The sequence below is a fragment of the Medicago sativa genome, chromosome 7, assembly GCF_051527215.1.
Source record: "Medicago sativa cultivar Bolivia chromosome 7, Bolivia_mono, whole genome shotgun sequence".
NCBI classification, from domain to species: Eukaryota; Viridiplantae; Streptophyta; class Magnoliopsida; order Fabales; family Fabaceae; genus Medicago; species Medicago sativa.
Genome location: NC_140755.1, coordinates 84,321,962 through 84,337,187, shown reverse-complemented (window position 1 = coordinate 84,337,187; position 15,226 = coordinate 84,321,962). Strand labels below are relative to the sequence as shown.

At 32.3% G+C, this 15,226-nt stretch overlaps 2 protein-coding genes across 2 annotated transcripts; one reads left to right on the top strand and one right to left on the bottom strand.

Moving 5' to 3' along the window:
* The first annotated feature begins 5,998 nt into the window (after positions 1-5,998).
* Positions 5,999-6,376, top strand: LOC146909454 (uncharacterized). Its single transcript, XM_085729353.1, has one exon. The coding sequence runs from the start codon at positions 5,999-6,001 to the stop codon at positions 6,374-6,376; it is 378 nt and encodes a 125-aa protein (XP_085585479.1).
* Positions 6,377-10,554: 4,178 nt separating this feature from the next.
* On the bottom strand, positions 10,555-14,535 carry LOC146909453 (S-sulfo-L-cysteine synthase (O-acetyl-L-serine-dependent), chloroplastic-like). The gene is made up of 10 exons (XM_085727340.1): positions 14,312-14,535; positions 14,046-14,155; positions 13,911-13,968; positions 13,524-13,787; positions 13,254-13,391; positions 12,690-12,741; positions 12,518-12,567; positions 12,209-12,268; positions 11,790-11,870; positions 10,555-11,112 (listed from the first exon to the last, which is right to left on the bottom strand). Exons 1-10 carry the CDS (start codon positions 14,522-14,524, stop codon positions 11,032-11,034), a joined length of 1,107 nt encoding a protein of 368 aa, XP_085583466.1. The 5' UTR covers positions 14,525-14,535; the 3' UTR covers positions 10,555-11,031.
* Between the last annotated feature and the right edge of the window lie 691 nt (positions 14,536-15,226).

The window sequence follows — 15,226 nt, the reverse complement described above, 5'->3', positions numbered from 1 at the left end:
AGAGATTTAAAAAATTATAAGCCACAACAATAAGATAAATTAGATGATCATGAATATTTTTATACAACTTTAAGTGCATTTCCATTTACATTGGTGGACTAAACACTGAGTTCGGTTTGTTTATTAAGCTCAAATTGGTTGGTATTCACCCTTAGGATAGTTCCAATTAAACGACCAAACAAGCTTGTTCGAATCTGACGTTTGTAGTATGAACAAGCAGCAATTGGTCTTCACAAGTAACAGAACAAAACTCATTTTTTTCTATTAAAGGCCAAAATATATTAACTTAAATAAATCATAAGGCATAAGCTATTTCAAAGTACAAACAAGCCAAATAGTCTGCCAAACAATTATGTATTTTTATGCCCTGTGTCATTGAAACTGGTTGTTGATATTGTCAGCGGTAGAATTAGAAAGCAATTGGGGTGTAGAAAGGTTAAATTGTTTTTGTTGGACTAGGTGTTAATGGGCTGGACTTATGCAAGACTTATTAGAATTAAACTTTCACTTGAGGTGTAGAAAGCAATTATGTTGGATGTAGAAAGCAATTATGCACGGTGCATAAAGATCTCCTAATGCACCATAACCATAGGATGAAGTTTTATTTCCTTTTTTCGAATAGCAAATAAATATACATTTTCTTTGGTTACATCAACTTAAATATGTTCCATAAACGTGAACATTTACGGCAAATGTCCACATTAAATACTTTAAGTTGATTTAACAGAAAGGAAAATGCTATTTATCTAGAAAAATAACATCAAGAATTTTTCAAGACACATGTGACAAGTTTTAATTGCATGATTTATTTGTCCATTTCCTATTTTTCAGCCACACCTCCTTGAATTGTGGCAAATAGTGCATTGTGATTGGTTGCTTTTTATTCTTGAAGAATTCTTGATGTTTTTTTTTCTAGAGATATAGCATTGCTCTAACAGAAAATAGTCAAATTTTTACGATAAACATGAACATTTACAGTAAATACCCATTTTTCTTTAAAAAAAATGAGAGTAAATATCCACGCATCACAATTTTCTCCTTGGCAAATTTAGTCTTCCGACAAAATATAATTTCTGAACTAGTCCATGACATTTTCATATTGAAATAAATAGTCTCTTCATAATAAGTCAAAGATATTAATTTATCCTGCGTGTAAAAATATCAGTGACTAATATGGATATTATTTTTATGGACTAAATTGAGACAAAAAACATTGTGAGAAATTAAATTGAATCTTTTTCCAACAATTATTTGCGGTGTACTAATAAGTGGTGGCCCAGTATATCTTTTTCTTCTAATGACGTCACTTTTGCCACTACAAATAACAATACACTCCATGACAAACCAAACTTTTTAAACCAACACACATCCTTCCCATGCATAAATATTATATAGTAAAATATAATTACATTTTTTTTTTGTAGAGTGAAATATAATAACACGTCCAATTAAACTGGTTTCATCAGTAAAAAAAAAAAATTTGAGTTAATTGTTTTATGCAGTTTACAACATTCACACTCTCCAATCTCCATATACCAACTATTTGTGTGCTAGATCACGTAATATGTCTGTCTATATTTGTTTACACAATTAGTGCATATTAATTAAATTCATTAGGAGTGAGTACATTATTAGATTCTTTATTTAGCAAAAAGGAATAGCATATAGGAAATGAAGAAAATTTGGGTATCCTGTGAGTCTATTATATGAAGGACGTACAGAGAAAGCATGTGAGCTCACTAAAAAAAGTGAAAAAGTGAAAAGTGGAAGTAATAACGGCAAATAAATGAATATGTAGGGTTGTGGTGGAGGAGTGTTGGAACATTTATGTTATTGTGATTGAATATGGCCCATAGTATAGGCCACAACTTTTCTCATATTGCCAACTTTTCTGGGTAATAAAAAGTGGGGTTCCCTTATTTGATGCCCTAATAAAATCTTGTTTTCGTCTTATTTTTCCTTTCCTTTATTGATTGATGTTAAATTTGCTCTATCTCCTATGTGGTGGAATATTTATTCACTCTGACTTATTCTGATATCATAATAATGTAGCCAAGCCAATTCACAAATTGTGACGGTGACATTCAACACATTTCACCCTCTCATTTGGCTTCTTTTACCATTCCGCGTTTGTACGGTATCATCTTTAGATTTTCTCCATTTATTTATGTGAAATGTTAAAAGAAAATCCTTAGAACATTTGTTAAAGAAATGAAAATAGAAATTTTCTCATGAAAAATGGTTAGAAAGCGTATATTCAACTTTTTAAATGTTTAATAATTGTTGTTTTGAAAGGAAAGATTCTATTTTTTTTGCTTTCTTAAGAATAAAAACGTTTGTTAGCAATATCCTTTATTTGTTTGTTTATTTCTGTGTTAACCCTTCAATTTCGAGGGAAATGAGCGATGATAATTCAAAGTTTGGACGGAGGTATGTCAAGTATGACCATAAATTGTTACACATAAGAGTCAAACTCAGGTTCTTTTATAGCTTCGATTGGGAGTTTTGAGGGGAGAACTTGTAAAAAAAGGAAGGAAGAAGTGGAAAGAATGAAGAGCTTTTAGAGGGGAGGACTTTGAGGTGTTAAGTTTTCTTCATAATACAAAATCCTCTTAATTTGTGAAACTAAACAATTGTAGGAGTTTGGAGGGTTTGGATATATTTTCCAAATTCAACCTATGTTGTTATAGCACTTTCAAAATTTATCATTCTCTACAAAACACTCAAAATATTTGAAAGATTTCTCTATTTTTTCCTTTAATCGCTCATCCTTCTAAAACCCTCATCTTCTTTCCCCTCCGAACTCCCAAATAGAGCCTAAACAATTCGTCATTTGATGAAACTCATTAATTAATAATCATTTAAGCTCAATTGTTGGGTTTTTCATTTACTTTTTGACCAATGAAAAATTCTATTTAGAAGATATTATTAATAGTATTAATACAGTAGTAAAACAAATGAGAGTTGTGATCATAAGTATAGCTTAAACGTTAAAATTTTGAAAAAGTACTATTTGATATATTGAGACATTGATTAAAATTCATAATTTTTGGTTCTTAACCCTTAATGCGTGTGAGTTTATTCATTAAACATTTGAGTAAAAAGAATAAAATAAACACATGGAGTTCATTGTATCAAACTTTGTAAAATGGAGGGAAAATAAGCACACTAAAGTCTCATGTGACTACCCAAACTGCTCCCCATGACCAATCATAATGACTTTAATTATGATAGGTTATTAGATACACCTTCCGGTCACTATTATAAGCAAAAATCTACTTTTTAGGTTCATTTAATAAATGATGTATGTGGTCCATTAAATAGACTACATACATCATTTATTGAATGAATCTAAAAAGTAGATTTTTGCTTATAATAGTGACCGGAGGGTGTAAGTTGTTAGTGGTGTAACTCTCTAGTTTTTAGGGAAAATAGACTATAAGAATTTGAAGTTCGATCGAAATGTAAGATAAAAAGTTATTCCACCTATAAAAATCAAACTCCGGTTTCCAAACAATCAACCTTTTGTGAAATTCATTAATCACAATGGTTAATAATTGACTTACTAATAATTTTGTACGGAGTATATACCAATGCCACACGTAGACATACAAATGCACACGTGCGTGATGCATGCACACAATACACATACAAAAAGGCCATAGATAGAGATAATTGGATGACTTCAACAACAAAATAAACTATACTATAACACTTACAATTTTGGAGATAAGCCAATCAAGTTGTTAAGAAGGACTATATATAGGCTCGGTCCTAAAAGTGGTTTTAAGCCAAAGGGTAAGAGGGAAGTGATGTATTCCTATAGTGGAGGGGAGAAATGCTTAGGGACAAACTCAAATAAAAAACAATTGAGCACACTTATATAAATAGCTTATTTAAAGAGAAAATTGTTTAATGATGTGATTAATTTATTTACCTTTTAAATTATTTCTGTCGTGTGTACGCCCAAATAATTTTATTTGTAATTGTTTCTATTTAAGACTAGCCTGAGGGAGGGGATAGGTCGTGATCTTGAGTGGTCTCGGAGTTCATGTTTCTCTTGTTCTTCTTAGCCATCGCATTTGTATTTGGCTATGCATAATACTCCCCTCTCAAATGCTACATACCTCTTTTGCTGTTTTTTAGAAAGAAAAATCGAATTAGCTTGTCCATAGTCTAGACTCTACCCTAAATAGGTGGCCCCTTACCAAGCAAATTGATATACCTTTCAAGCAAATTGATTAAATTAAAATTTTCCATTTGTTTACCAAAAAAAAAAATTATCAACAATTTACGTATAAAGTGAGAGAGAAGTGATTAAGAATTAAGATAGTGTCGGTCTCTGTCATGTGAGAAACCAGTAGCAAAATTGTACTATTAAAAAACTGTCCATAACAGGAATTTTGTACCTTATGTACAATGTGGCAACTTATTTGTAAGATCTACTTCATTATCTTAATTTATACTCCTACGTTCGATTCACTTGAAGACAAAAATTATGTCCACGTTCTCTTCAAATTGATCTTCTTTTTTTCCCATACTTGAATATGCGATATTCCTTTTGGATGTTGGTGAAGACAACCGTTTCAATTAAAGAGGATAACCAACATAACATTACTTTCCCATGCAAAAGAGTAAGGGCAAAAGAAAAGGTTAGGTTGGAAGTAAAAATTTTAAGTTAGGCTTGTATTTATTTTAAACATAAAAAATGCAATTGTTTTTTTGAAGAAGAAAAAAAAATGCAATAGTTACTGTTATTATTTAGTGTAAAAGACCCTTTGTTTTTTAACATCAAAGATAATTTCATTGACGAAATTATAAAACAGGTTAGGCTGCCAAAATCATCATTTCATGCAAAATATAAAATTAAATATAATAAAAACAATAAAAAAGAAAACAGATTATTATTATTTCATTCCATATATACTTTGTGACGTGTTTAAACACATTTAACAAGCAATGAAAATCTGTTAAGAAAACAGATTCGAAACACAATTTTATCTTTGGAATCCTATCCTAATGATAGAGGTAGATGCTAATCATTAAAATTTAACACCATTTGATAGAGGTGATGTTGCACTAATTCGGTTTGCCGTATTCCTATTAGAACTTTTACTTAAACATTGCATGGATGTTATTTGGAAAAAGAGGGTAAATTTTGTGTGGTAACATAATTTAGACACAATATATATAACATATAGACACACATAAAAAAAAAAAAAAAAGATAGATCAAAGAATAAAATAATATGTATTTTAAAATAATTAAATGATGTGGAATTTTATCTAAGTATACACCTAAATATTACTCCTTCCATTCCAAATTATAAGTTATTTTGACCATTTCACACATATTAAGAAATGTGATTAATTTTGTATAAAAATATATATTATGAGTTGTTTTACAAAATTGTCTTAATAAATGGAATGAAAAAGTTAAATTAAGGAATTGAAAATTAAAATAAGATAGAGTAATAAACAGTTAAAAATATAATTGAAAAAGCAACATTAACACTTTATTAATATTGTAAAATAGCTCATAATTTATGATAATTTTTTTCTTCCAAAAACGATTTATAATTTAGACGAAAAGTATTTGAGGTTGTAATCAAGTAGTTATAAAGAAAAGAACCTCCAGTTGTTATATGATCTTCATGAATAGGCCTCATCTCTTTTGTGCGAAACATAGAATGAATTCACGCATGGGACCACCACAAGATGCTGAGTGAAACTTCTTATCCCATACTTCACATGTTTAGAGATGTGTGGCACTTTTTCAACATTTGAAAAATATATCAATATATTTCTTTAGAGGAAAAATATAGCAATATTGATCACCATTTTTCCTTATAGTAAGTCTTTTCTTTTAGGAACTCGTGTATGATGTATTATTTTGTACATTACATCTTCATCCAAAATCTTAAATACTAATCAAATAAATATTTTTACTTATATATTGTTCAACATTTACTTTTTTTTAAGAGGAAACAGTGGCTAATATGTTTTCTCTTAGGCTTGGGCAGGGAGGTGAGGGTTGGAGGTGGAGGCGTAGGTTGTGGGTGTGGGAGGAGGATTTATTAGCGGAGTGTAGGGCTTTACTTCTTGATGTTTCTCTGTTTCCAAATGTTTCAGATGTTTGGATGTGGCTTCCGAACCCGGAGGGTTACTCTGTTCGAGGTGCTTATGATTTCTTAACCTCTGCTGACATTAATCATCTGGATAGCGCTTTGGATCTTGTTTGGCATCATCAGGTTCCGTTGAAGGTTTCAATCTTTGCTTGGCGACTTTTGAGGAACCACTTACCTACGAGAGCAAATTTGGCTGCTAGAGGTGTCATTCAGACAGAGGCGGCCCTTTGTGTTGCGGGTTGCGAGTAGATAGAAACGGCTGAGCACTTGTTCATTTCGTGCTCTTTATGTGCTTCTTTATGGCAGCAGGTGCATCTTTGGATAGGCTTTGTGGGGGCGGATACTAATAATATTGCTGATCATTTGGTGCAGTTTACCCATATAACGGGTGTTGGTAAAGCTAAGCGCTCGTTTCTGCAATTAATCTGGCATCTTTGTACTTGGGTTTTGTGGAACGAGCGCAATAACCGCCTGTTTAATAATGTTATAACGGATGTCCCCAAATTGCTAGATAAGATTAAATATTTGTCTTTAGAGTGGCTTATGGCTAAAAAAAGCTATGTTTGTTTATGGTACTCAGAGGTGGTGGTCAAGCCCTGTGGCTTGTTTAGGCATTGGCTAATCACCTGTTTGTTTTTCTTTGCTGCTACTGAAACTCATTGTATTATTGTAGTGGGTTTCTAGGCACACCTTGTGCTTCGGAGCTACTACTTTTGTTGGTATATAATTCCATTTTGGCTTGTTCAAAAAAAACATTTACTTTTTTTTATCTAATGTGAGACTTCTAATCCACAATTAACACATCGGCACTCTCTCTTTCAAATGTCAAATTCACTATGAACTACGTCTCGATCCTCTACAAAGTTGAACCAGACTTTAATACTAGAGTTGAGACTTCTGGAGGAGCAACATTAAGGTTGGATTATTATATAGGGCTAGGAACAACCTCACAAATAAAATTGAACACCACATATTCATTCAAAATTATTTGAAGGCATTATGTATACATATCTCCTTACTTATATATTATCAAACATTTACTTTTTTTATCTAATATAAATCTTCTAATTTACACTGGACACATCAACATCTCTATCATCAAATATTAAGGACTCATCAATAGTCTATCGAGATACATAAACTTGTTTAAAATCTCTCAATTAATATTTTTTTTCATATACACGACGTTGAAAACAAAACCCCGATTATAGGGTTAAAAGATTTTTTTCATCTATTATGTACTTTTTTCTGTGTCAAATAGTTTAACAACAAAAATCACACACTAAATATGAAGAAAAAGGGCATTGCAGATTCAAACCCACAATCCAATATATCATATGTCTCTACGATCTTTTATTATTTAAGTAGCATTTACAATACATTTCTGATGTACTCTACCTCCCTCATCATATATTGGTCTTAATCTAAGATGCAAACAAGTCAGCTATGAAGAAAACTAAGCCAATTACATGGAAGACTAAAGGGACAACCTACTAAATCATTGTTATTGCCCAATTACTATGTGATCCCACTGCCTTCAATGCAATTTAAGTTTTGTCCTGTTGCTAATATTAACAAACAATTATGCACTCTACATTTTTTTCTTCCTCTTTCTATTTTTAATTAAATCAACGTCTATGCATGTGGAAAATGAAGTGGTTTTGACACTGCAAGTCCACAGCAATTAATTGGCCTTCAAATTAGGCTAAGCATATGGGCCACAAAGCCAGTAATGACAGAAAAAGAGTGACAAATTCTTAAAATCATGAAAAGGATCATACTGTGGAACCAATCTAAAAGACACAAGTGTAAGTTTGAAAAGATTCTGTTAGTATTATTATATTAACCTTTTGCTATATACTTGCAGAGTGGCCAAAGCTAAAAATTCACTACAAATAGGATAGACATTCAAATAGGAATTAAATTTTTACTCAATCTAAATAAAGAATAATGCTTGTACGTCTCTGGTCTCTCCATTTTGAGACCTAAAATCATATGCACGGTATATTATTTAAATTCTACTCATATATATATGATTAATAGTAATAAGAAGTTATGTGGAATATTCTTTCAAAAAAAAAAAAGTTATGTGGAATATTGACAAACTATTAATATATCATTTGTTGGAATAATTATTTATTTATAGTTCCCTCAAAAAAATTATTTATTTATAGAACTCGATTAATTGATTAAGTTTTTGTTTAGTTATGAGGTGAGGAGAATTGATTTTGATGAAATTTATTTTGACAAAATTATTTTCAAGTTAAATATAAGTTGAATGTAAATTAGTTTGTGTTTGAATATATTCGTGTAAAATTAATTATTATCAATTTATATTGTTAACATAGTCTGAATCAAATTACTTTTAGATATGTAATTGCCACAAGGGACTGCAATAATAATTTTTTGACTTAAATGCAATTTTGATCCCTTAATTTTCTAATATCCGCAATATCGGTCCCTCAATTTCAGTCAAAATCTAGCCCATATGCTCAAGCAGCAATGGAATCTTGTTTCTGATCTGAACAAACCTTGAGTCCGTGTAATGAAAGCTAATTTTCTTCCTTAACTTCAGTTAAAATCAGTGTTCTAAGCATATATTCATCGTGTTTGACATCATGTTGAGCATAATGTGTCTTGGGTTATAAGAAATAGTAATGACACTAGAATTTGGAACGATATTTGGCTTCCAGAAACTTGGAATTTTTCCATTCTCATGCTAGTCCTCACGGTAAGGTGAATTTTGCAGTTTCATATTATGCTATGAATGGTATTTGAAAATAGGATAATCTCAATGAGATTCTTCCGGATAATATTTGTGCCACGATTCTCCAAATAATGTGAGTGATGAGAATAAGTTTGCTAATTGGATGCCTTCTATAGATGGTTAAATTAGCCTAAAACAAAAAGAGGTTCAACTCATGTAGGAATTTGATAAAAGAATTGAGGACTAGTGAGTGGTTGTTGTGGCCATCATTGCTAATTTATGAGTGAACACATTCGTTTCTGTCCTAACAAACAATACATAAACATTGGTACGTTCCGAGGTAAGAAGATAGTTGCATTTTGTTATGATTGCTCCATCATCACCCTAAAGGCTATAGTTGGGAATCAAAGTTCGTATGATTTCGAGGGTCGCTATCTCCCATTCCTTTGAGCAATATCACCCCACACATTGATGTTTTCACCATCTCCAATACCAAGCTCTAATTAAGGGCCCAAATAATCCTCCAAATATAGATATTAAGCTCTAAATAATCGAGACACTAAAGCTTATTGTTGGGTCAACAAGAGTCAACCTTGCTTTGCAAGCAAAGAAGAGTTAAATGCATAATTTGCTTCAGTACTATATGACTTTTGAAAGTTAATTGCTTGATGTGAAGCTGCTAATAGGTGCAATGAGTTTGTTTCATTACAAGAGTTTTTCCTTCTTATAACCTTAAAAAAAACTTGTATGTAAATAATAGATATGTTGCGAGCTCCTCCACAAAAAAAAAAAAAAACTTATCAACGAAGCTCTTCCCTTCACTTAACTTGGGAGATAAGCACTATGAAGCCCTTAGAAGAAGATTGTTCCTTTTCCCACCATCCAACCTTCACACGCGCCCTATATAGATTATAAAATCTAAAAAGTAAAAAAAAAGTGGAGGGTTTTGAGGCTTTTTTTTTTTTTTTACATGTTTTACGTTTTTCAGATTTTATAATCTGAAACTCGTAGGTGCACAAAAAATAAGTAGAGTGGAAAACAAACGATCTTAGACAAAGAATCTAATTATCATTCTCGTCCACATTGGGTCAAATTGCCTCTATTACTAGTCCATACTCAACCTTAATCTCTCTTGCATCCTCAAGAACAACCATGCTTGATCTATTTTGTTACGTTTTCTCCTTTTGGAAGCCGGTGCATGAAAAAATCACATGTGCAGATCACTTTCACACAACCGTAAACCTTTTCCTCTCTATCACCAAAATTACACTATTAGATTAATCATTATCTCCTTGATGGAGTTAAAGAGACACTCCATTTGCACCATGTTTGTACCAGATCCTCCAAATGAACTCTGCATTTTTAAATATCATCTCAGTATTTCATGCACAAGTTGTGACCCTAGCCACTAGGTACCTAAGATCAGTCGAGAAAGAATGCAAGTTGTGCAGCATGTCAATGCGGTATGTCTTATCCCCCAACTGTCATGAATGCCTATTTTGATGCCAGATTGTCAAAAAAAATCTTGTTTTGATAAATTAATTAAATTGTTTTTCTCAGTAGACGAGTAATACACTAAGCACATATTTACCAAATCAGAATAGTTCACTCTCACTCTAGTTATTTCAAAAGCAGCTTTGCTCACAAATACGTTGACGCAGAATTGGAAGAACACAAGCACCAATTCTGCTGAATAAATAATGGTTCTGTACACCGATGATTCCACTGTCAACCATATTGTCATTTACCGGTATCTAATGCTTCAATATTTACGCACCACATCTTACATTTTGGGGGGTACTAAAACATATATAAAAATGTCAATAATCCTAATAAAACATTGGAATACTATTCATCTTTATGACTGGGGAAGAAAAGTTGAAGAGTAATGAAAAGAATAGAATGTACGGACAACCTAGATTACCAGCACACAAAATACATTGTAAATCAAGTCAGTCCCCTTCTGTATCAAGTGTGAACTCAGCTTCAAGAACCGTTACTTGTCCAAAATGGATGCATTTGATGCAAAACTTCTGATGATTTAAAACTTTACAGCAGCTACATACTGATTTTAATCTGACACATACTGCGTGAAGATACCTAAACAAATCATAAGGCAGCTGCTTTCTTGAATGCTGCAATGACCGCAGCTCCATTTTCCGAATGTCACCGTCCACATTAAGGGAAACTCTAATTGTTACATTCTCTGAACTTCTTCATAAATAGAATTGAAGAGGGCAGTAGTAAGATACCTCTCACCAAAACTAGGAAAAATAACCTTCAAATTTGCAAAATAAGAGGGGAAGGAAGTGTCAGCATTAGGAAGCATTATGAACATGGGAACAATTAATCATGTGAAGTAGTAAAATAGAACATCAAAATACATGCATTATGTACACACTTCTATATTCCAAAATTCTACACCCTAGGCTATAAGCTAATTATGGGGCAACATCAATGTCAAATTTGCTTAAGCCCGTATTTGTCACCCTATTTACCATATCATCATTTGCCACTTGTGAAGGGGAGCACAGAAACCACTCTTCATCTAAACCCAAAAGATATTTCATTAAGAACATTTAGAGATAGAAGCATATGACTCTAATGAGATCTTGCTCATAAGAGATTCATTTTGCAAGAAGCCATAATGATCTTACCAAGAAGATAAGATTACCAAGATGATGATTTGAGTGCAAACAGGACTACCAAGTGCTTCAACATTCTACTACTCAAGCTAACTAAACGCAAGAACTAAAGAACACGAAATATACAGAAAACTATATATCTAGGCACAACAACCTGTTTGCTACTAGAAAAGAAAATCATAAAGCTTCATTTTATTCCACCAATATCAACGTTAAAAGTAACATGTCTATTATACACACAAATTGCACAGGAGACAACCATTGAAAACAACAAAAAAGAAAGGCAAAATATTTCAAGAAATTAACTCACCGCTATAAGTTTTCCAGAATTTTCAGGCCGTCTTGCTAAAGTTATCGCAGCTGCTGCTGCAGCTCCTGAAGAAATCCCAACCTAAATTTTTTTTTTGAAAAAACACTATAAAACATTTTATAGAAGTAAAAACCAAGTTACTTTGTAGCTTATGGTGACATTGTAGTGCCCAGAAAATACAAAACTAATGATGAAGGCCAAACAAATAACTAAATTGAATTTTGATGTACAATATACACCAAATAAAACTAAATGAGGATAACCTGCTTCAGTTCCCTCAAAAAATAAAAAACCTACTTCAGTTTATATGCAAAAGAGATGAGTTTAAAATGCCAAAATATTGGAAAACTTAGCCCATAATCTTCATTATATTATGAATCATAAAACAAATGATATAATTAACTCAAATTATAACTAACCAGTAATCCTTCTTCCAATGCTAATCTCCTTGCCATTTCAATAGCTTCAACATTGGTAACCTGTAATTTCATATGCCAAGATAAAAGATAACAGCAAACAAAAACACTGCACAAAGAAAATAAAAAAGCCACCAGTGCAATGACTAAATAACTAAAATGAATGAATAACAAGTAAAACATATATGTAGATAACTGCAGAGTGTCAGCTAAAATAATGAAAAGCAAACAAGAATAAGCTCAAACAGGATTGTATGACCAGAAATAAAATTCTAACTTCACAACAGAAGGGGAATAAATTTTTCTGTTTACCTTGACAACTTCATCAAGCAGTTTGATATCCAAAATGCTTGGTATGAAACCTGCAACAAATTCCCCAATACAGTCAACAACTGATAAGAAAATCTGTTTCAGGTGGAAATTAAGGGGAGAAAGCAAGAAAAAGAAAAGGCAATCATTCATAATTTTCGTAAAAGATTCATACCTGGATTGTCTCCTGAGATTATACTTCTATCTGCAGGTTCCACCCCAACCACCTAATTGGACAATATATGACAATTTAATGCTAGGTGAAGACAATAGAATAGATAAGACCTGACTTTCACTTTAAATGTAGAAGCATACAACTATAGTAGTGTAACAGATGCCGACCACATTCAGGTATATCTCACAATTCAAGTCTTACTAAAACATTCTGGTCAATTCATGGTTTGATTAAATGTATGCTAGAATAGCTATACTAATGGTCTATGCCTTTCTATTGGATCCTTTTTTTTTTTTTCCTTCGCTATCCTCCCATGCAAGGGTCACAACACATGAATACAATAACATGTAGCCAAGTTCCTCGAGCACTAAATATGAGAAATCTATTACACAAGTTAAGGAATTCAAATTCAATAATAGTTGCACAAAATTTCTTTTAATACCAATAAGGTGAAGGTTATGGAATTTGAATTCATGGCTTGATACAGAGAATTAGGTGTCGAAGACCAACAAGTATATGATTCAATTTGAAATAACATAATGCATATCAAAGGAATAATCAAACCTTTATTTTTTTGTTCATCATTTTCAGATATTGTCCCGTGCCTGTAATAGTGCCGCCAGTTCCAATAGCAGCAACCAATAAATCAACATTACCCATTGTATCCTCCCATATCTCTGGCCCTGTAGTTTCGAAGTGGATCTGTAATTTGTGCATATAAATCTTAATAACATGTAACATAACTTTTGCTGTAAACTCTATCTTCATACCATAAAATTTAAAACACGGGATTAAAAAGGTGAGGGTCTCATACGAGATGGATTAAGAATTAACCTTTGTGTTATTCCTGTTATCAAACTGTCGAAACATGTAAGCATTGGGTGTGGCATAGACAATTTCTTCAGCTTTGTCAACAGCCCCTTTCAGCCCCTTCTCCGCATTCGTCAAAACAACCTCTGCACCAAATGTGCGTAAAAGGATTCTCCTCTCAATATTAACAGAAGCAGGCATTGTGACTATCAGTTTATAACCCTTCGTTGCGGCAACAAAAGCAAGGCCAAGTCCCGTATTTCCAGTTGTAGGTTCAACTAAAACAGTCTGCACAAATACACAATCAGGAATTTAAAGAAAATCCAAGATCCGTAACCTAAGCTTTAAAAAAATCATTACATCATTTAATAATATAAATATTTAGATACCACAAAATCCTTCACAACATACCTTCCCCGGAGAAATTGCTCCACTCTCTTCAGCATCAGCTAACATGCTATAGCCAATTCTGACATTTTAAACAGTAATATATGTTAACAAATGAATAAAAAAAAGGAACTTAAATTCGAGTTTGAAAGAAATTACCTATCCTTGACACTTCTGCAAGGTTCCATGGATTCAAGTTTTGCAGCAACGTTTGCTACACATCCATCTGTAACTTTATTCAGATATATCATCGGTGTATTTCCAATCAACTGCATTCATTCATTTCTAACAATCATTATCCAACATTTTCAAATGTATATGATTATAATTTCAATAAATTGAATGTAATTACACCTAGACAAGCCTTCAATCAGAAGTGTAAGTGCAGAAACAATGAATTATTGAAATAAAACGAAATTAAGTACCTGAGTGACATCTTCGGCAATGTTAACGGCGTCAAGTCCTTCTCTGGTGGTAGAGAAGAGTGACGGAGTGGAGACGGTGGCGGTTGCGGAAATTGTTCGGCGGAAACGGATGTTACGGTGGAATTGAGTAGTGAAAGGACGCGAAGGAGGAAGAATTGTTGTAGAAGGTGAAAAGCATGAACATGATGCAGAAGATGACGATGATAGCGCCATTATCTTCGTTTCTAAGATTTAACATGGGTTTTACAATTTATATTCACCTTTTTTTTTTCATTATCTATTTCATTTTATTTTTATCTATGGGCTTTGGGCTATAGAGCTGGGCTCTTTTGTCAAAATACCTTCATTTCTCATTTTTGAAAGTTGATCCCGATCGGTATCGTAACTTCGGATCGATTTTTTTTTCTTTCTTCAATCAAGTGAGTAATTTTGAGATATTTATTAAGCAACCATCTCTCATTTTCTTATTACGTATAATTGAATGAGTTTAGTGGTGATGCGCGACATTCAAGGAGATCTCACCATATTACCGCGTAAGTTCACTTTGAAAATATATAATAATAAAATAAAAATGTAGAATTCTAAATCTTCGTTGGATGTAAGAGTAAAACTAGTTTACGTTGACGATGTATGTCTTCCTTTATCTAAAATGTATTTTTGAGAGGAGGAACTATTTATTACAAATGTGATATTAATAATTATTTGAGATTGGCTAAATAGTGCAAGTGAAATACAAGGAGGAACTATTTGTTCTTTAAATGGAGAATTATTTTTACTTATTATTACTATTATTATTTATAGGGTTTGATTATCAAATGTGAACAAATATCAATTGGAACATCATTTTTATTGTTCATTGCTCTGGTTTTCATGGAAACTGAACCTAGTCATCAACTACAAAAAGTGAAGGTGATT

Coding starts and splice junctions, on each gene's coding strand:
- LOC146909454 (XM_085729353.1), top strand. CDS start 5,999: ATGTTTTCTCTTAGGCTTGGGCAGGGAGGTGAGGGTTGGAGGTGGAGG.
- LOC146909453 (XM_085727340.1), bottom strand. CDS start 14,524: ATGGCGCTATCATCGTCATCTTCTGCATCATGTTCATGCTTTTCACCT. Junction 14,156..14,311: donor TTGCCGAAGATGTCACTCAG/GTACTTAATTTC, acceptor GAATGAATGCAG/TTGATTGGAAATACACCGAT. Junction 13,969..14,045: donor TGCAGAAGTGTCAAGGATAG/GTAATTTCTTTC, acceptor TTAAAATGTCAG/AATTGGCTATAGCATGTTAG.